General features: G+C 55.4%; 1 protein-coding gene across 1 annotated transcript; it reads left to right on the top strand.

Moving 5' to 3' along the window:
* Positions 1-2,318: 2,318 nt before the first annotated feature.
* On the top strand, positions 2,319-8,774 carry ASB10 (ankyrin repeat and SOCS box containing 10; the record flags this gene model as incomplete). The annotated part of the gene is made up of 5 exons (XM_079538439.1): positions 2,319-2,616; positions 5,952-6,219; positions 6,767-7,271; positions 8,327-8,440; positions 8,589-8,774. The coding sequence occupies 5 exons, from the start codon at positions 2,319-2,321 to the stop codon at positions 8,772-8,774; spliced, it is 1,371 nt and encodes a 456-aa protein (XP_079394565.1).
* Between the last annotated feature and the right edge of the window lie 13,397 nt (positions 8,775-22,171).

The raw sequence follows: 22,171 nt of genomic DNA, 5'->3' as shown, positions 1-22,171 counted from the left end.
CTGTACAGATATGCACACAGACATGAGGGTTCTGTGGTGTGGTGAGCACAGAGAAATTGGGTGAGGCTGGAGGGTTCTGGATGTGAGTTTGAGGGAGGAAAGCCAGAGTTTACATGGAAATCCTTACAGCAGCATTCTTGGTGGCTGAGCTGATCTGGCAGTTCCTGATCCAGCTCTGAGCTCGCTGTGTGAATGGGACAAAGGAAGAGGAGCAGTAGGAGGAACTACGGGGTGCCCCCTCTTCTAGTTCCTCAGCCACTCCTGCAGCAGATGAGGGGGTGAGGGAAGCCCTGTGCTGCCTCTGAAGATTAGCAGATCTTCCTGGCCGATGTGTTCCCTGTGTGCCCTCCTCTCACTGCTCTGCTGGGGTTTTTGTGTTGTTAAACTTGCAGGTGGATTCCAAAGTGTGTCCAGGTCTGGAGCCCCCAGTATGAGAAAGACAGGGAGCTGTTGGAGGGGGTCCAGAGGAGCCACAAAGATGCTCAGAGGCTGCAGCACCTCCCTACAAAGACAGGCTGAGGGAGCTGGGCTTGTTCAGCATGGAGACGAGAAGCTGCGGGGTGACCTCAGTGCAGCCTTCCAGTATTTAAAAGGGGATTATAAACAGGAAAGGAAACAACCTTTTACAAGGGTAGGCAGTGACAGGACAAGGGGGAATGGTTTTAAGCTCAAGGAGGGAAGGCTTAGTTGGATGTCAGGAGGAAGCTGTTTTCTATGAGAGCAGTGAGGTGCTGGAACAGCTGCCCAGAGAGGCTGTGATGCCCCGTCCATCCCTGGAGGTGTTGGAGGCCAGGTTGGATGGGGCCCTGGGCAGCCCGGGCTGCTGTGAAATGGGGAGGTTGGTGGCCCTGCATTGGTGGCGGGTTGGAACTTGATGATCCTTGGGGTCCCTTCCAACCTGGGCCATTCTGTGATTCTATTCAAGTGGGGTTGGAGATAAGACCACACTGTTCTCCTGGAGAATAAGTACGCCTGTGTCCCCAGAGCCACACAAGCCATACCAGAGCAGTGTGTGCTCTGCTTGTGGGCATTGCTGATCTGTGCAGTGGCAGTGGGATCTCCTGTCCTAGCTCCTGAAGGCAGCCAGTGGACCTGGAACTAGATTGTGGGTTCTTTTGGGCTCCCCAGCTCTGGAAACAGACACTGAAAAGTACAGAAGTGAAATCCAGCCTCATGTGTAACCAGTGACACAATGTGCTTGTTTTGTGGGATGGTGAAGCCCAGGAGAGACATCTGCAGGGCCAGTGTGGTGGCTTTAACAGCACCTCGCTCTGCAGTGGGACTGTGTGGTCCAGGAAGTCAGTGAGTCTGTGCAGCTGAGAGGTGCAGAGCCTCCAGTGGCATCTTGCAGCGCTGCCCAGCACCCCGGGCTCTGGTCAGTTATAGGACTGGGCTGAGCACAGAGCACCGTGCAGCGGATGGCTGATGTTCCTGCAGCAGCTGGTGAGTGACAGCCTGCCCAGCTGGAAGGTTATGTTGACAGGGCACAGCAATTAACGGCTTAGTTATAGGGAAGTAATCTGAGACTGAAAACATTTCACAGGTCCTGAACCTATGTCAAGCCACCACAACATCATGGCTAACAAGATCTACTTTCTATCTCACCACAAGCCTCAGTGGCTGCATTTGGGCATCCAAAATGTGGCTTCTATGTCTGGAGGTGCATAGCACAGCTGGACACAACCTCCCCAGAGACCCAAAGGCATTACCAACATCCCGAGGTTCCCATAGGAGTCTGTCTGCTGCAGTGCCAGGGAATTAAGCTGACCCTCCCAGGGCTTAGCCTATGCTCATCAGGGTGCAGGCTTCCTCAGTGCCCTTCCTCATTACCTTGTGTTCCTTGCAGTTCCCAGAGCAGCACATGGGCCTTGGGAGGGCTTTTTTAGACCTTATGGATTGATCTGAAGGGAATACCTCAGTACTCTGTCCCATATGATTTCTGACAACACCCTCCCTGCCACCACCCTTGTCTCTGTCCCCTTGTTTCCAAGGTGGGGGCACAGTGCAGGGCAGGGATTCTGTAGAGTGAACCAGAAAGCATGGAGAGAAGTCTCAGGCTGCCTCTGTCCTGCACGCAGCCCAGTCTATGCCGGTGACTGCATCCACGAGCTGAAAATAAACTCCTGGAAGGTGGGAGGTCGCAGGGGAGCTGCCAAGCAGGACTATTTATACGGGGGTGAGTTAAGCCTGTGCCCAAACCCAGCCCAGAGCTGGGAAGCTGCAAACTGGGAGCAGCCTGCACAGGAGGCAGCCTGAAAAGGAAACTCTTGGCTGCAGCAGGTTTGCAAGGTTTGGAGTTGTCCTCTGTGCTGCCCGTCATGGACTGCTCCCTTCCCTTCAGCTCTGCCACGCAGCGCTCGCTGCAGCAGGACAAGGAGCAGCTGGATCAGCAGAGGCGTGCTCAGCCCCAGTCCCTCCATCCTGAGCGCAATGTGGCTGCCCAGCAGTCCTGGGTCGGGCGCAGGGAGCCCCTGCAGTGCCAGGATCTGCTGGTGCAGAACGCGCTCTTCACCGGGGACCTGGAGATGGTTCAGAAGTTCTTCACCCGGAGCACAGCCATCAACCTCATCATTGAGACCAGGAGTGAGGAGCTGCGCTGGACCAGCAAGAAATTCGGTGGGTGTGCAGAGTGGGAACGCTGAGGGGAGGCTGTTGGTGACGCCTGTGCTGGGGTGGAGAGGCTGAGATGAAGGCCGCTTTGCAGAGGCGCGGGCTCTTCTCAAGCATCGTGGCACAAGGCTGCAGACCGTATTGACTGAGTTGGGCTCTGGGGGATCCATCCTAGCAAGAGGCAACAGGAGGGGTGAGCTTTCAGATGCAGGTGCTGACACTTTTTGGATGGTGAAGGTTACTGAGATCCAGGATTTTTATAACCGTGTTTTGTATTGCTACAGTCTGCTTAGGAAGAAAAATACAGATGTTATTTCCCTTTGCGTAACTGAGACCACTTATCAGAAAGCCATTAATTGCACGCTTTAATTCCTGCCCTGTGCTGGGCTGGCAGGCACTTCAGCAGCTCGCTTATGAAATCTGTGTCCCGGAGAAAACAGAGCAGCTTCTGTAAAACAGCGTCACCCAGAAGTGGATGTTATCACCAAAGATTCAAACTGTGAAAAACCCAACCAAACAGGTCTGTGCATCAGGCCCGACCAAAGATAAAAAGCATAAGGCATCAGACACACCTGAGTCTTCGGCTGTGTGTCCCTGAACTGCACAAACGGGTGCTGAAACGTGCCAAGCAATGACCTAAAATTAGAGCCCCATGACCTGGCATTACTGAGGTTCCTCCCTGCTGGTATTCGAGCAGCCCTCAGGTGTCCGTGCGCAGTGGCACCAACTCACACACCTTTTGTCTCCCCTGTGGTGCTTTTAGACTTGGGGAACTCGGGCTCTTACTGGGTGCTTGTTTGCGTCTTTGGGGAAATTGAGGGTCCCACGAGGTGAGGCAGTGCACCGAGGGCTTCCCTCCCGTTACTCTTTCATGCACTGCGTTGTGCCTGGGCTGCTGGTGGTGAAGTCTGCACAGGCAAAGGATGCTTTAGGATGGCAGGATAGAGTACAGTCATGTATTTCCATTATTAGGAGGGTAAGGTTTCCCATTTTATACTCTACTCTGGCCTCCCGTGTCGCTGTTGTTGGTGTCAGTTTGCCTTGGCTGCATGATCTAAATGGCATGAGACAAAATGAAACCTTTCAAGAAGTTTGGAGTGTTTGTGAGAATGTGCTCTGAACAAATCATGGTAGCAAGAACTGTGAGCAAAGTGCTCTTCTGAAACCAATGCAGGGGGAGGATGTGCTTGTGCAGCAAGTGTGGAAGGGAAAATGCCATCTCAGGATGAAAGGACAGCAGTGAGGAATGCCTGGTGATGGGATGTCAGGGGGATGGGAAAAAGCAGAACTTCAACTGTAGGAGCTTTCAGCAAGGCTGAATTTCAAGGAAATGTAGGAAGAGATCTAAAGGATAATCACGTTCTGTGTGTTCACTTGGCTTGTAGTGCTTCATTCCCCATCCTTGATCTACTTCTAATGCTACTTTGGCTTTGAGCTTCAATAAGAAATAACTTTCCTGTTGCCTGTTTAAAAACCTGCCTGGTGCCACTGACTTGGTTGGAACCAGCAAAGAGGGATGAGCACAGCGCTGGATGGAGCCAGCAGCATGGCAGCTGCGTGCTGTGAGTGCACAGTCAGCCACACGGTGCTGCAGCGGCACAGGCAGCAGCGGGGTGACAGCAGACGCTGCTCCCTCTTGTCCTGTCGGTGATGTCCTGCCTCTACCCTCCTCCTCTACCCCACGCGCTGCGGTGCCGCAGGGGTTCCCTGTACGGCAGCGATGCAGAAGCGCTGCTGCCTGGAAGGAGAATCTTCCCTTCCCTGTTGCACTACTGCAGGGTCACGAGGGTTCCCAAAATAGCAGAGAGATCTGAGCCGTTCCCAGCCCGAGCCAAGCAGGGCTGTGACATGTCCCTGCTCCCAGACAGGCGGTGCGGGGCACGGCGCGCTGGAGGGGCTGTGCCACGGGCCGTGGAGGCAGCTGGTCCGGCCGTGGCTCCGTCTGCAGGCTGGGTTCTGCATCATGGGCAGCCCCATGGGCAGAGGGGATGAGCGGCGGGAGCCCATCTGCACACGGAAGGCAGAGGGCCCAGCCCAGGCCTTCTGGCAGGCACTGCTGGCAGGGGAGCGGGGGGTTGTGGCCGATCTCCTCAGCCACCCTGAGCACCAGCTCAGTCCCAGCGCGGTGTTTGACACCAGTGACCTGGAGGAGTGGAGGAACTACCGCTTCAATTTCCGTGGGCTGAGTACGAGGGCTGCTGCGTGGCGCTGCTGGGCGCGCGCTCAGAGCTTCGCTTCTGCTGCAGGGCGTAGAATTGTGTGCTATGGGTTCTGCTTTGGCTGTGGAGAGGTGGGGATGGGAGTGAGTATGTGGGATGTGGCGGGGTGCCTCTGTGTGTGGTTGGGAGTGTGAGGTGTGCTCTGGGTACCCGGCCCTTGTATGACTCCGTGGGAAAGCTTCTGGGTTTCCCCTCTGGACGCAGGAATTCAGGCTCCAGGTTGTGCTCCCATAGCCTGCTTCCATGCCCTTGTGCTGTCTGTGCAGCTGAGCTGGCTGCAGGGCTGCTGGTGCTCTCTGCAAGCTGTCGTGGATGAGGAGTTGCCACAGCTCTGTGCTGGGTCCTTGGGAAGGTTCTGTTTGAACCCAGGCCTATAAGAACAGCTGAGCGCATGCTGTCTCTGCAAGAAGAGGTAGGAGGGAAGCAGTCCTGAGCAATCGGGTGGCCTGGGATGGGACACAGCCCTGCAGCTCAGTCCAGAGGCAGCAGGGAGCATGACTGAAGGAGAGTTTTTCTTTAACAGCTACAGGCTGTGTGCCTGCAGGCTGCACCAGCTCAGCAGTGGTTCCAGCTGGGTCAGCATCTTTAGGAACTGGCAGCTTTCAGCTGCTCCTCTGCCACAGGCCCTGGATGACCATCTCTGCTGAGGCTTGCTTGTCTGTGCCATGCTCAGGGCTTTTCTTTGTGGCAGCCTGCTCCAGCATCCATTTGTTTTGCTGCCTGGTCCTTCTTTGGTGGTGCCTCATGTATGCCGCTCTCCCCAGCCACCCTGTTGCTCTCAGCCCTGCCTTTGCCCACAGTCTCCTCACCCGCTGTGCTCCTGCCAGCAGAAGTCTTGCGCTGCTCAGGTGAGCTGCAGATGAGAAGCCAAACCCTGGGAAAGGCCTTGGCCCTGGGGCTTCTCCTGCTCCTTGGGGCAGGCACAGCATGCAGCCTCAGCCAAATCCTGGCTGTCCTGTGCCCTCAGCAGGCCAGGCCCAAGGCAGAGACTTTGGTAACTGGCAGGAAGAGAGCTCCTTGAGGGAAAACCCCAGTCTCAGGAGGTTATATTTGGTGCCCTTAGAACAGGGCAGCTCCGCAACCAGGGCTGGATGTGGCTCCCTGACTCCCCTTTCTCTGCAGGACTGTGGTCTCTGAGCTACGAGCAAGAGCTCACCACGCCACTACACATCACAGCCAGCCGGGGCTACGCAGACTGCCTGCAGCTCCTGCTGCTCAGGGGTGCTGCCGTCAACTTTGCACCGGGGGGTAAGACTGCCCTGCACGAGGCTTGTGTGGCGGCCAGCACTGACTGCGTGCGCCTGCTGCTCAGCTTTGGCGCTGACCCTGAGGCTGTCTCTGAGGATGGCTACAAGCCTCTGCATCTCTGCAAGAGTCCAGACTCCATCAAGTGAGTTCTGCCAAAGGGGAATAGGGGGATCTCCCCTGCTTGAGCCTCACCTTGTGTGGAGGGGATCCTTCCATACACCTGCAGGTGGGCTGGTGGATGCAGCCAGTTGGCTGATGCACAGGGTGGCTTGGCTGCATATTCCTGGGCCAGGGCCATCTCAGATGCCTGCCAGGTGACTGCAGGCTCCAGTTCTCAGAGCTGATGCAGCTGAATGTGGTACTGCTGCCTTGCTGCCTGCTGGCAGCGCAGAGCTGATGGGTGATGCTGTGGAACTTGAGGCATGCGTGTGCCGATGGATGTGGATGCAGACTCCGGGTGTACTGACACTTATCAGGCACCTGTGGAAAGAAAGGAGGCTGGCAACAGAATCTCTGCTGCCCTGCTGTCCTGGCTTAAACCCACTGTTCCAGGCATGAGGAGCTGGGATTTGGGGATTCTTGGGAGTTGTGAAAGCCATGGGGTGGTGCAGAGAAGAAGATGTGGGGGTTGCAGGTAGGATAGGAGCTGTAGAGGAGGGGTTGTCACTGAGTCTTCTTGGCCCTCACAGGTGCATTCAGCAGCTGCTGAAGCACGGTGCCCATGTGAACAGCCGGACAGAGGAGGAGGAGGACACAGCGCTGCACGTGGCAGCACGGCACGGCCTCCCCAGTCACGTCCAGCTGCTGCTGCAACACGGAGCAGAGCTGGAGGCGAGGAACGAGGAGGGGCAGACGCCGCTGAATGCTGCCTGCGCGCAGCCCCACTCGCCCCAGGACATGGAGCGCTACTACAAGGTTTGCCAGCTGCTGGTGGAGAGCGGTGCCAACGTCAATGCTGCTGACAGGGACCATCAGCACCCACTGCACTTGGCCTGCAAGAACGCCAGCGCTCAGATAGCAGAGCTACTGCTGGCCCGGGGCGCAAACGTCAACATCATGAATTACAGTGGCAACACAGCCCTGCACAACATCCTGCAGACAGCTGCCTACAAGCTGGAGCACCATCCTGAGCTCGTGGTGCGGACCCTGCTCAACTACGGGGCCATCCGCATCTGGCCTGGCTCCCTCCTCAAGGTGCGTGGGCTGGGAGTGCGGCGGGGAGGGCGGACGGTGACATCGGGACTGCAGCGGGAGCGAGGGTGATCCTGACACTGCAGGGTGTGCTCTGGGCTTGCTGGCTGGGCTGCTTCTTCCCAGGGCCTGGGGGAGAAGGAAAAGCTGCTACTGCTAAGGGATTTCCTGAAGTTTTCTCCCCGGGGCATGTTCTCCTGTAGGGTTCCACAGCACCCATCTGCTAGGCTGTATGGACAATCCCTGCCCAGTTTCCATAACTGCTGGCCTCAGGAAGCGCTGCCTTCCTTCTTCTCAGGTGCTGGTTCTCCTCCCTGGGGTGTATCCTCCAGCTCATGCTTCCTCTGTGAGACACCAGCAAATGAAGAGTTAAGTTCCTGTCTTAATTCCTGAGCAGCGCAATAATTACCCAGCCCGGAGATCAGCAGATTGCTCTCCCCTTTGGGAAAATACAGGAAAATCAACAATTAACACTAATTAATCTCCTATTAACGCCAGATAATGAGGATCACTCTTACAGCCAGAATAGACTCTGACAGCGGCTGCTGGCCTGGGCCATAGGGAGTGGGAACCCGGAGCCGTGGGGCTGTGCTGGGTACGGCCACGTGTGGGTGCTGTGCGTTCCCAAGTCTGTGCTGGCGTAAGAGAAACCGTCCCAGGTGTGTCTCTCGCACTTCTGGGTGCCATGAAAGCCTGGGCACGGCGCACAGCAGAGATCTGTGTCGCACCAAGTGCGTATGATCCCTTTCTGGGGTCACAGGGGCACGGTGCTGGGACTCCAATTACACACAGCGCAGGCAGAGGATGTCTGCAGCCCCAGCGGCACAGCGCAGCCCCGGGAGCCCCACGGAGCTCCCATCGGAAGGGCTGTGCTTTGGTCCTGCTGCACACAGGACGGTGTCAGTCCCTGCCCCACGTGGCCTCCGCTCTGACCAGACGTGTGAGGAAAGCAGCCAGGCGCACAGCACGGGGGTGGAAGCACCGAGGCGGCTTTCTGAGAGGTGAGGGGGTGACCCACAGCACCGTGGGTCCATCCATGGGCTGCCTCCCACGCACAGGTGCTGCGGTACTGCAATGCCTGCCCGCGTGCCATCGAGGCGCTGATGAACTGCTACGACCACGTGCGTGTGTCTGAGGACTGGGTGTCGGCGGTGCCAGAAGAAGTTGTGCAGGTGAGGGATGGGAGTCTGGGAACTGCTGGGGGGCCCTGCAGGGCAGCGGGAGGGAGGGGTGCACCCAGGTGCCGGGGCAGAGGGGAACCACCTGGCTCAGCTCTGCTCCCATTCTGTGCGTCTCTGACCCTCTGTTCTCTCCCTGCAGAAGTATCCCCGTTTCTACCAGTCGCTGTTCTCCCTGCAGCAGAGGCCCCGCTCCCTGCAGCACCTGGCGCGCTGTGCGCTCAGGGCCTTCCTGGAGGGCCGGCTGCTCCCGGTGCTCTCCCAGCTGCACCTGCCCAGCGCCCTGCACCGCTTCCTGCTGCTCAGCTTCGAGGACGTTCTCTACTGAGTGCGTGGCCCTACATCCCACTGTGTCTTCCTGTGCAGATTTTACGTCCGTCCCGCCGATCCCTTCCCTCTTGCTGCACTCTGCCAGTGCCTCTGCTGTGCTGTCCCTGCCATCCCTGTGTGCTGCTATGGAGTGCTCCGTGCACCCACACTAACCACGACGAGCTCCAGACTCACCACGAAAAGCAAGAGGTGAGGCTCAGGGCATTTTGTGGATCGGGGAAACGTGCTGGACTGATCTCAGCTTTGTTGTAGACCATCCGCCTTCCTATCCCAAACCTACAAATTCTAACCAGACCCAGGCTGCTCTGCTGTCACAGACATCTGTTGGATCTTATCTTTTGTCATGTTTACAGTCTGTACACAAGGCTTTTTGAAATAATCACTAATAAATGCCAGCCTACAACTTCATGCAGACTGCATGTCCCAGCTCAGTGTGACAGCTGTGCACAGCAGCTCATGTACTCAGCCCTGTGCGTCCGTCTGCTCCTCTGAGGACCAGGGACGAAGGGTGCTGGACACAGAGCTGAGGCTTCCTGAATGCACTCTTCCCATGCAGGTGCAGTGTCTGGATTTGCCAGGCCTTGCAGCTTAGGGCAGTGCTTGTGCCAGCTCCAGGGCTGGGGGGCGAGCAGGAACTGTGCCCTGGTCACAGAGCAGCCTGCCCCTGTGCCCCCAGCCACTGACAGCCCAGTGCAGGGCCACGCACAGCTCGTGCTGCACTGTGAGAAAGGTGAAGGTAGCATCTGCTTCTGTGATTGTAAGTCAGTGCTGTCAAGGCTAACCAGCTCTTAGCTATTTGCTGGAAGTTAATTCCATCCTGACACTGCCTCAGGGAGTGTCTAGGCTGCTGCTGTCTGGCAGTCTGTGCTAGGACAGCACTGTGATCACTCCTCTTTGTGCAATGATCTTCTGAAGCCTCTGGATATCCACACTGGTCCCAGGGCACAGGGAGATGCAGAGCTGAAAGCTGAGCAGTGGGACAGGCCTCTGCCTCTGCCTGGACACAGAGCGTAGCTCTGCTGCCCGTTACCACTGCCTTGTGCAGCCAGTCCATGCTGCTCTGAAGTAGTGAGCCTGACACAACGGTGAGTTGTGGTGTGCCATTCCTTGTGTATTTGCACCAGGGACACATCACACACAGCACGGTTCCTAACGGGATACGATATGGATGTGTGCTCTTAGGCTCACAGCGTGTGCCAGGAAGCCGGCTGCAGCAGTCTGCATGCGCAGGTAATATGGTCACAGCGTAGAGATGATGTAACCCAAAAAGGGTTGACAGCTTGCTTTATGGCATCAGTGGGCAGGGAGAGGAGGTGATTTCCCACAGCTGCCTACAAAACAGCAGGAGGAGAGCAAGGGAGTGAGAGCTTTGGAATACATGGGATAACAGCCCTGCTTGTAGCATGCTTCAGGAGTGCATCTGCCTTGAACCAGAGCTGGAACCCAGCATGAAGTCACCACCTCCCTGAGGCTGAGCTCACATGACTGCTCAGGATGATTTGTTTATGGGAGCGAGTCCCATAACCTAATTCTTGCAATTCGAACCACTCTTTATAGTGGTTTATAGTTTGCTTTTTGGTATGATGTATCTGTGGTTGGGGAAGGACAAAATAGGAAGGCCTGTCTCGTGGTGATGGTGTGGATTTGGGTTGCCTTAAGCTGGCTGGACATCTTTGGTATGGAGGCAGCCTACAGAGCAGTGCATGTGGGGTCTAGTTGTTTTTTTTTTTCAGTTTTGGCTGAGTCAAAAAAGACCACAATGTTCATCCAGTTCCAACCCCCTGCTGTGTGCAGGTCGCCAACCAGCAGCCCAGGCTGCCCAGAGCCACATCCAGCCTGGCCTGGAATGCCTGCAGGGATGGGGCATCTACAGCCTCCTTGGGCAACCTGTTCCAGTGCCTCACCACCCTCTGGGGGAAAAACTTCCTCCTCATATCCAACCTCAACCTCCCCTGTTTCAGTTTCAAACCATTCCCCCTTGTCATATCACTATCCACACTTTCCAGTGCTGTCCTGCAGTAATGTATGTTCAGTAATGTGTACTGAGCTACTAAGATAATATCATTTTTGTGAGACCAGGGGAGGCCTGAATTTAATTGTTCTACTTTGTCCATGGTATTTCTCACAGCTGTTAGACTTCAGGCCCAGCCCCATTCCACTTCTGCTGGATCTGCCCTGCATCTCAGTGCTGAGGGCAGTGCAGACTGACAGAGGTCAACCTACAGAATATCTATCTCTGTTTCTGCAACCAGAGGAGCACACAATGCCCCTGCACATGTGGACAGCCCAATTCCAGGAGCTGCCTGTCCTCTTTGGGCACCTGCTGTGATGCAGGAGCTGCACTGAAACTGGCTCAAATCTGATCTCAGTGTCACACGGAGCTGCTGACAGCCGCTGCACCAGGTGCCAGGAATGCCTCCTGGGCACAGGCAGTTGTTCAGCTTCAGCATTTGTCTCTACTTTTGGGCAGAGCAAAGGGAGGCACCCTCGTGACTGGCAGAGTAATGCGAGCCCATGGCTGTGCCCAGGAACAAAGCTGTCCCATTTCCAAGCAGAAGTTTCCATCTCAGCCGCAGCTGCTGGGCGTCACTCTGCCCTTCTCTCAAAACATTGCCTATCCCTTTCTCCATCGTGTCCCCTTCCTTTAGCTAAGGGTCAGTTTCCACTGATACCAACTCTGGTGATGCTGTAACTCAAGTATGGCGCTGTCTGGTTCTGGGCCCCTCACAGCCAGGAAGACATGGAGCTGTGCAGTGTGTGCACAGAAGGGCAGTGCAGCTGGGAGGTCAGGAGCACAAATCTCACAGGGAGCAGCTGAGGGAGCTGGGATCGTGCAGCCTGGAGAGGCTCAGGGGAGACCTTATGGCTCTCTACAACTGCCTGGAAGGAGGTGGTGGTGAGGACGGGGTCGGCCTCTTCTCCCACGTAACAACGATATGGTGAGAGGGAACGGCCTCAAGTTGTGCCAGGGGCGGCTCAGGTTGGATGTTAGGAACAGTTTCTGCTCTGGAAGGGTGGTCAGGCGCAGGAAGAGGCTGCCCAGGGAGGTGGTGGAGCTGCTGTGCCTGGAGTTGTTCAAGAAACGTCGAGATGCTGAACAGACCAATATGGTTTGGTGGGGAAATGGTGGTGGTAGGTGGACGGTTGGACTGGATGATCTCAGAGGTCTTTTCCAACCTTGGTGACTGTGTGACTTTTCCCTATGGGCTGGGAACAGCCTCAAATATCTCCTTGACCCTTACCTGTCCCGTCCCTGGGTAAGCAGCATTATGTGCCACATTATCATATTTAACAGCTCTGTGTGGATCTTTTTCCACCATGCATTTAACCTGTCAATTTTTGGACCCACGTAAGTGTGAGCGTTACGATACTCTTCTAGAAAGAAGCTCATAACTAAGTTGCACGCTGTGCCCATCATCTCTTCCATTTGTCCTCATGCTGTCACCTTGTTTCATGGCATACCTTTAAACTCTTGCCTTCAAAAAAATCTGTGCGTTTGTGGACTGTTCTGCATCAACTACTGGAGATCTTACAGGTCACTGCCTCTTCCCTCCTTAATGGGCTGGAATTCCATGTGGCTGTGTCACTCCCTGTGTGAAGGCTGTCACCCACCCTTAAGCACAGACCTTCCCCGGTCCCGGTGTGTCTGTTTGAGCTGAGAGGATTGGCCCTGAGCCCAGCACCCGAAACGTGGCTGCATGGTGTTCTGTAGGGTCACTGCTAGCGCTGTGGCTGTGAGATGTGCACAGCTGTGCTTGGCCTTACCAGGGCCACGAGGCCCAGGAGGTGCATTGGCAGTGATGCTCTCCCATCCAGGATCTCCCCTGTTCAGCTGGCACATAACAGACCTTCTATTTCTTGAGCTCACTGCTGTCCACAATCTGGTCTCTGTATTAAAATGAAGCCTACATTCTTTGTGCTCCTGTTGTCCCTGGAACTTGGATACACTGAAGCCAGTTTTTCAGGAACCTGATAGGATCCTTCAGGATTCCTGCAGTGCAGACCCCATTGTTCTGGCCAAGCACCACCTGACACTCTCACCATCCCAACATTTCATTTTTAACCACCTCAACACTTCTACCAAAAATTACTTTTCCTTTTCTCCCTGCTTGCTAATAACAGCACTGATACGTGAATGGAATGCAGCCAGTTCTCCTGTCAGAGTTACGTGGAATTACTGTGCTGTTACCCAGCTTCCTCAACTCCATGAACACTGATCGCATCGCCTATAGCAGACAGCTCATATTTCCCATACAATATGGTGTAGAACCAAGTCAAGTGACCTGCAGGAGTCCAGACATGTCATCTGTATGTACTCAGCTCTATTGAGTGCTTATAGGCTTACAAAGAAAGAAAAAAAAGAGATCAACAAATGAACAAAAGCCCCAAATGTTTATAAGTAACTCTTTCACTTGGAAAGAATGAATGCTGTTATTTGGGGCTCTGGCTTTCACTGATTCACCCGAGCATCCCTTGGCTGTTTACCTGGGACTGCTGGGGTCTGTGCTGAACTAACTGCTCTCTATTTTCTTGGATATCTGTGACCACATTAAATACCAGTCAGACATCAGATTTCTTCCCTCAGTTATCTTAAGTTCCCCAAGGTGCCATGATTTGTCATAAAGAAAAACAAAAGGTCCAGTGAACTCATTAGCCAACTAAAAACTCTTGGATGCAAGTTATCCTCCCACAAAGATTGTTAATTAGTTCCTTTTCAGCATCTTCCTCAGTCACTGATGGAATAGGCGGTGCACCACCACCACCCTGCAATATGAATATCACCCCTTGCCACTGCCTCGAATACAGAGCAGGAATATGTACCAGCTTCTTGTTTCCACACACGGCACCGTGAGGAAGGTGCCCAGACACTGCGAGCTTTGGCAACTGTTACTCTGGAGTCCGTGTTTTAAAAAGCAAAGCAAGAGGGAATTGGTGAGGATTCAGAGAAGAGCTGTGGATTGCCAGTGACGCACAGCGGCGCAAACCTGGCCGAGGCGGCGGGTTGCACCGCGGTCCCGTCCCACGGTGCTGCGTGCCGTCCTGGGCGCTGCAGGCAGAGCAGTGATGGTGCTCTGCCAGGACGGCCCCACACCTCCTGGTGGCACGGGGAGCGTGGGGCACGAGCGGTCCTTCGGCATCGCCAGCCCTTCTACCTGGCACTCGGAGATAAGATGAGGTCCAGTGCTGGAAATGGAAGCTGGGCAAAGACAGATTAGAAATGAGATGGGTTTTAATAGTGAGGATAATTAATCTGCTAGCTAATTGCCTCTTAGAATAGCTTATCGTGCTGAATGTAGATTTCTCATCTCTGTCACCCTTAAAACCACCGCCAGGCCTGCCCTTGCCCAGGCCACGCTTCATCCTGTGCGGTGCTCAGCCCAAGTCCCAGGGTGATCAGAGTGCTTAATTACAGCGCTGTAATCCACGATTCTTCACTCCCACGCTGGTCTGCTGCTGGCCTCCACTGCAGCTGAGACTGCATCTGACCCTGGGGTAATTAAACAGCTCCACGTTTCCACCAACAGCTCTGCTCATGGATACTTCACTTGATGCCTCTGACTTCCCCTTAGCTCCCAGCGCTGTATGAATGCTGGTTGGCACTGGCTCTGCTGAATTCCTTGCTCTGGATGTGCTGCATATTCTGGATTCTGAAAAAGACGTTCTGAAATAAAAGGTGACGGTAGCTTATACTCCTGGTTCAATATTTTCTCTTGCTCAGTTCCACTCACAGACTTTGTCACCCTGCGGGACAGGGCAGTGTCTGTGGATCTCAGAGGATCTCAGGATGAGGAGTGATACACACGAGGCTACTGCCATGAGTTTCTATGGGGACTCACCCAGGGAGGTTCTCCATGGTGTTCAGACATCCCAAGGTCCTTTACCCCATGCAGCAGAACCCTCAGCACTGCCCTGACCTGCAGCCCCACACTGCAATGCAGCCACAGGCAGAGCTCTCTGCTGACCTTACCATGTCAGCTTCGGCCCTGCCACAGCTCTGCTGGTGCTCAGTGCTTCTTGTGTCTCGCTATCAGGAGCACGGAGACAAGTGCTCACACATCTCTGCTCCCATTCAGATGCTGATGCTCCCATAGTACCAAAAGTATCTCATAGCTCACCAGTATGCAGCTGGTCAGACCAAGGCTGCTTCCTCAGCAGGCTAAAGGGCCAGTGGGAAGGGGACAGAAAAGCAAGTGTCTAAATTACATGCTCTCTCACATAAAGAGAGCACATAAAGATCTCAGAATGGAATTAAGAAAATGCAGTATAGAGTGAAGAATATTAGGAGTGTGTAACTTGTCAGAAAACCCCATTCGGGGACAGTTACCTGTAGTGAAGATGCAGTGATAAGCAGGGGCTTACCTGGAGGGCTGCCCTGCACCTGGCGCTGCTCGCACCCACACGAAGGAACAGCCATTGTGCTTAATTAATCTGCAGAAGATGCTGCACCTGCTGGGGCTGCAGACCTGTAAGGAAAAATACCAAGTTCTCCCCTAGAGGCAGCTAAGCCCGGCTCTGGGGGCCATGATAAGGCCCAATCTGCCAGAGATGGGGCATGCTGAGGTCATGGCTGAAAGCTAGGATCAGTCTGCCTGGAGAGGAGGAGGCTCAGAGTGTCCACATCAGTGTCCACAAACACCTGAAGGGAGGGACAAGAAGATGGAACCAAGCACCTTTCAACGTTCACAGGGCCAGGACAACAGACAGTGAGCACCAGCCAGAATTCAGGGGACTGAGCATCAGGAAACACTTCCTTACCATGTAGATGATTGAGCATTGACACAGGTTTCTTGCAGAGATTATGGAGTCTCCTTCTTGGAGATATTCAACAGCCATGTGAACATGGCCCTGGGCCATGTGGGAGGGAGCTGGACCAGGCAGGCTGCATAGGCTCATCCAACCCTAAGCACTCTATGACTCTCTGATGCTTGACTGAATGGAGAGAAATGGAGAGAGCCCTTTGCAAAGGCTCCATGGTAATTTCCAAGAACCTCCAACCTCCCCCTTCCCTGCACAATCCCCTGCAGCCAGGGGCCAACAGTGTGCCAGCTATGCCATCATACAAAATGGACCCTATCTCACCTGTTGAGGACTCTATTGTGCCTTGAGCAGTTCTCTTCTTATGAAGGTGTTGACTTGGTGATGGTTTCTCCCTGCAGATCTCATGCTTGCCTTAGCTCTTTCTTGCTCTCTCCCTTCTCCCCATTCTGTCTGCATTCTGTATCAGAAGCTGTATTTCCTGAGCAATGCCTCTGATCTCATTGGGAACAATTATGCTGCAGCTGAGCAGCTGGCCTAGATGGAGGAGCCACATTGATGGTTGTAGCAGAAATGCTGTCACAGCTTGAAGCAGTGATTGAGCACCTGGTGGGAAGGCAGGGCAGCCCAGGGGAGCTCAGGTGCAATGAACCTGAGTGATGGAATGGGTGAGCCAGGATCCACCCCTTCCAGACCTTATCTAGGGTTGGCAGTGGAGGTGAGGGTATCTCTCTTGAGATTCCTGCATCCTTAAGGTCTTCTGAAGGCAAGCAGCTTCTTGCCTTTGTTTCTGTGCTCACTGCTGTTGCATTCGGGCATATTCCTGCTTGCTGCAACCTAGGATCTTGTTGCTCTGCTGTCACTGCTGCACTTTTCCATTGTGTTACAATGGTCCTAGGAGAGATTATGCAGGTAGAAAATAAAGGTAACTTTGCAGCTCAGGTGCAGGCACTGCTTTGGGAATGTTGCCCAGAAGACCCAGTCTCGGTCTGCTGTACAAAAATGAGCCAAAAGCAAGCAGGAACTGTCAGCTGCACCTGATGGCAGAGCAGCAGTGAGGCAATGCCACCACAGTGCCAATAGAAGCCAACTGTGTGCCGTAGGACGCAGGGCTTTATCTGCAGCACTTGACGAACATCACTCTTCCAGAAAGGAAAAGCCAGAACCCTGCTCTGGAGGAGATGTTAGCTCTCCTAAACAGAACAGGCCTCAGAGATGTATGAAGGCTTCTACTTTTTCAAGGAGTAAAGAACTGAAATCAGGAGACTGGAGGCAGACAAGTCAGGTTTCAGTGCCATCTGTCTGCCCACGGTGTGTGTCCAGCACTGGGTGCAGGACTCAAGAGGGGTGCCAGGAAACGTTGAAGTCCTGAAGTGGGATTGTGCTCTGCTCATTGGCCTGGACCATGGTGGGATCTTTGCTGGGTAGACCTGCTGCCTGCTGAGGACGAGGGTGCTTCACCTGTGCATCGCTGTATTTTCTGCCTCATCCACGAGGCCTGGGGCAAATGGGCAAGGAGAGATGGTGCAGATGTGCTTGGATCGACTGCTGCCACTCTGGGTACTGACGTGGTTGGCGCCTTAGCTGATGAGACCCCAGAAAACCCAACAGCCCTCACTCCAGCTGAGAGAAAGTCGTCTTCCAGGTGCTGCTGGGAGAGCTTCCTGTCTTCCCTCGTCCACTGGGGAAAGGGAGCTGTCAGACCAGGGAGAGGCAGCTTAAGAGCTGCTCCTGGGCACCCTGCTGGATCATGGAGGGCGGCACACAGGACTGGTCCTCGTCACTGCTGCCCCTGCGCAAGGCTTATCAGAAAGGTATGTGTGATGTTCTGGAGTGCCAGCTCTGACTCTGAGCCCCAAAACGGATGACTCTGCGTTTTCCTCACCTCCAAGTTACAGTCTCCTCTTATTTCAGAAATGCTGGCTTGGGCCAGGTCCTTGTAAGGAGCCTTCTGCTGTCCCGAGGATCCATCAGTAGCAAGGCTACACACTTGGGAAGTGTCTCCTATAGTGAGGATCCTGGGTTCTTGCTATCCCAGCTGCAGCCCTGCCAGGCGCAGTTCCCAAGCGTGCTCACAAGGAAGGAGAGGCAGTTCAGCAGCTGCTGCAGGCATGAAGCTGAAGATGGAATCAGACGGGGCAACGTGGCGCTGGGGTGAAATGCGGTGAGGCTGCGCCTCAGAGGCCAGCTGGAGCCACTGGGTGCTCCTTGCACTCCAACTGCCTGCTGGGACGGGACCCTCACAGCCTGCCCTGAGCCTGCTGCCTCCGGGGCTGCTTCACATCGGGCCACTTCATGGATACCAGCGGCAGAGCCTGTGCCTGAGATGAGCCTAGCTGCTGCTAACACCCAGCTGTCCCATTCTATGGACTTCCCAAACTCAGTGAAACGTTTTGCAGCATCACCCTTGCTTTTAATGTGCCCAGTGGCTGTGCTGCTGGAATGCCCAGAGCATGTGGCCAGAGTCAGTCCTGTTTTGCCAGATTCTGTGCTCAGATCATAATGGAGGCAGGCAGAGGCATAAAGCCAAGGTTGCGTGGCAGTTTCCATTAGAAAGACCTGCTTCCCTTTGCAGGTAAGTTTTTAAATGTTAACTGGTGCAGTTGTGTTTTGCCATGCTGTGTGCCTGTCTCAGGCTGAACTTTTCCCTTTATAGCTACAACAAAATTAATTTTAACGATCTGCAGGGTAAGATTAAGGCATGTTGAGGGCCCTGGGCCTTTGCTTAGCCAACATCCTGTGATACCTGGAGAATCGCCTTCACAACCCACTGTGCAGCAGCCGCTTGCAGTGCAGGAAGAGGGGCTGGCCTGGATGGTTCCTCTTCTGCTCAGCAGCACATGACCAACTGCCCCCTCTGAGGAGCCCGTTTGGTATGCATGCTCAAGGACATTTCCAGGGCTGACTTTCTCCCATTCATCCCAGCCTTACCCATGCTGAGCAGTTTGAAGCCATGTCAAAGTCTCTGTGTTGACCAGAGAGATCATTTAACCACCCTCAGCATTGTCAATTTGAGTCAAATTGTCCAAGGTTCTGCTTGCTGACCCCAGACATGCAGGGATGCTGGCTGTCCTGTGCTCATCTGCCTGCAGCAAGAAACAGAGGGGTGGAGGATGGAGCTCTGAAGTCCTAATGCTGAGAGCAGCCAGGAGGAGGGCTAGGAAGCAGAGACAGGCTGAAGGAAGTCCAGGTCAGGCAGTGATGTGCCCAAGGGGTGAAGTGTTATCTGTAAGTGAAGAGCACTGCCCTTCCCCAGTGAATCTGAATTCAGTGCTCATGGCCCAGTACTGGGAGACCAAAGGCCAACTGGTGAGGCTGAAAACATAGGCTGATAATGCAGTGAGCTCCTGAAAGATGGGAGACAGCAGGGCTGAAATCCCATTTCAATGCCTGGTAATGTTCCAGCAAGGCTCTGAGGGCTGTCAGCAGTGCAGTGGGACTGGGAGCTTTACAAAATGCACCTGCAATTAATATTTCTTGTGTTCCTGGTGTGCTGGACAGTGTACCTTCAGGGACGTGCAGGGAACACACCAGATACCTGCAAAGTGGGGGATGGAGCCTGATAAAACGGAATAGAGTGGCTCCCCGTAGGGAAAGTGTGCGGGGAGAGAGAAACACGCAGGGAGAGCGCTGAACAGTGGAGCTCTGAGCCTCAAGTGGAAGCCATGGAAACTGCATTTGTGCCAGACAGAAGCTGAGGAAGATCAGACCCGGGATGCAGAAACAGGGAAAGCCCTTGGAAGTCCCAGCAGCGTTGGAGTTAGCACAGCTCAGACCCTCGCTCTTCCACTCCGGCTCACCTGCGACGGTGGCACTGCAGGAAGCCTCAAACTGCACCTTGCTCAGTGTCCACACTTGTACACAGCATTCGCTTTATTTTGCTTGCAAACCTTTTGTTTCCAGTCAGCTGTTTCCTCTCTGCTTCTTGCTTTATCATTCAGCAAATGAATTTCTACCTTTCTTTACTGCAAAGTCTCAAAAGACAAAGTAAGCCAGAGCGCGCAGTAAGTGTAGTAAGGCTGAGAAGTTGTAATTGCTCTCTTCTGAGGGACCTGGCTCCCTGGAGTCACGGTCTGCGCTGCTGCAGACATTGATGGACTGGGGGTCAGTGTCTGAAGGACAGGGGTTGCAGCTAATGTAAGTGTGTGATCAGGTAAGCAGCATCTCCTACTCGGTGACATATTTAGGGACTTGTAGGCTGCAGGATACTGATTTGCAGAGGTCAGTATGGGATCTTGTATTGCTGGCCTCGGGAAGGGCCTGCCCTTGGGCACAGGCAGTCACTGCTCCTGGTGGAGCTGTGGCTCATTTGCAGCTCTCTGTGTTTCCCCAGCAAGGTGACAAAGACAACGTTTCCCAGCTGCTCTCAGAGACCTTGCTAACTTACAGGGCAGTGTGACACACGGCTCAAAGGTCGCACTTAAAATATTCATTCAACAAATGGCCAAACCAAAGTTGCTGAGGAGTAGGAACTTGCTTGCAAATCCTTGATGTGGACCACAAGTCTAGAGATCCAGTCACATGTGATTATGCTTTAATGTTCCCCATAGTCTAATGTGTCTTGGTAGCAGTGGAATGAACGCAATTCCACATGTGAAGATGACTCCAGCCTTGAGGGTTCCTTTCCCACAGAAGCGTTTGATGGATGAAAGCGGAGAGTTGGGGCAAGGACAGCTAAAAGATGGGTGCTGACTTGCAGAACCTGATTGCCTTCCTTCTGGTGCCCCACTGATCCTTGAGGCAGGATTCATGGCAGTGCCAGTCACTGCCAGCCTCCTGCCCAGTCTAGAACCTGGGGTCTCATCCTAGGGAAGGGGCCAGACAGCCCCACAAGCGCTCGCTTCTCTTCCTTGGTGACCCAAGAGCCATTGGTCAGAGGTGTTTCCTTGAGGCTGTGAGGATAAACCACAGGGAACAGTACAGAACCATGCAGAAAGGCTCTGCACAGGGATTCAGGTTGTGCCCAGTTAGCAGAGGAAAGCTGAGGGCCCCGTCAGCCTGCTGGACGCATCCACCCTTATTTATGTGCTCTGCACAGGATTCTACTGAGGGCTGCAGGAAGGCAATGAGCCAGATTATCTCCAGTCCTTGGAGATAGAGTAGAAGGTGGTGTGTGTGGGGAGGACATCCTCGCATTCCTTCAGATGTCACTGCCACCAGGCATTGCAGGGAACCCAGCAGCTGGAGGGATTGCACTTCTCAGCAGAGGCTGAGCACAGGAACACACGGGGAGCTGAGTGTGGGACTGCCTGGGAGATGGTGGCTGCTTGGAGCAGAGCTGTCCCATGGAAAACGCCTTCAGGGTACATTTAGACACGACTTCAGTTCTGGCATTTCTCTGTTTCTGGGTGCGTTAGGAGGCAATCCCGATGCTGATATTCTGCTGCAGCAGGGCCTTTTTGCTCAGTGTTTGACACATTACATACCCGGGGACCACCTCTTCACAGGTAGGAGCACAGCACAGGTGTCAGGAGCAGCAGTAAGTGCTCTGCTTTGGCACAGGAACTCCCCCGGGACGCACAGCAAGGAAGGGCAGAGCCGCGGAACCCTCGCTGCAGTTCTCCACCGGCTCTGGAACGGCGCGAAGAGGCGCCCGTCGGCACTCAATCCCGCGCTCCCGGGGCTTTTGTGCAGCGCAGCCCGGGCGGATTGTAACCCCGATCCGGGGGCGTTCCGCAGCTCGGGGCGGACCGCAGCCTCCCGGGCACCCCCCGGCCCGGCAAGCGTTCGGCGCCGCTGCCCCTGATGGAGAGCGGCGCCGAGATCCGTCCGGCGGCGAACGGAGAGCAGAGCGGGGGGGCGGGGAGAGCCTCAGACCCACTGTAAATCAGCCCGTCTCGTTCCCACCCTGCACCGGGCGGGACCGCGTCTCCAGACCGCCCCCGCCGCCCGCCCCGTCGAGACCCGCTCCGAGCGCCGGGCGGCCCCGCGGCACAGCGCGGCGGGTGGCCGCGGAGCGGCGGGGTTGAACCCGGTGCCTGGCGTGGAGCGTTCCGTCGGGGCTCTCGGGCTCAGCCGTTAAAAGCCGCCACCGCCCGTCAGAGCGCCGGCCCGGGCCGAGCCCGCAAGCCCAGAGCGGGGCCGATTCGCCCCGTCCGTCGTCCCAGACTCAGGGGAGGATAGGATGCGCCGCGAGGCACGGACCCGTCCCAGCCCCACAAAAGCGCCCTTGTGCTGGCCCCATAATTGCTAATCATCAATCACCATTAATAACAGCTGATGAGGCGGGAGGGGGAGGCGCCTTCCCAGGGGCCGACCGCGCTGGGGGGAGCGGGGAGCTGTGCCCCGCCGGAGCGGGCGCTGAAGGAGGAACTCGACCGTGATGTGCGGAAGATGGATGAGAGCAGAGGGCGACACCCCCGCCCGCCTTCCCACCCCACCCCACTCCTCCCCTCCCCTCCGCAGCCCGGCCCGGCCCCCCCGCAGCGGGGCGGGCGGGCGGCTCCGAGCGCGCCTCCACTCCGCCGCGCCGAGGCAGCGAGCGGGCGGGCGGGCGGCAGCTCTCGCCGGGCGCCGGAGCCCACGGGAGGCGGCGGGCGGGGGCCGGGGCCGCGGCGGGGCCCGGGGTTGCGGCGAGTTGGCGGCGGCCCGAGCTCGCCGGAAAGTTGGTGCCGGCTGAGCCGGTGGCGCCCGCTCGCC

Source organism: Tetrao urogallus (assembly GCF_951394365.1).
Source record: "Tetrao urogallus genome assembly, chromosome: 7".
NCBI classification, from domain to species: domain Eukaryota; kingdom Metazoa; phylum Chordata; class Aves; order Galliformes; family Phasianidae; genus Tetrao; species Tetrao urogallus.
This window is presented reverse-complemented; position numbering and strand designations above follow the sequence as displayed.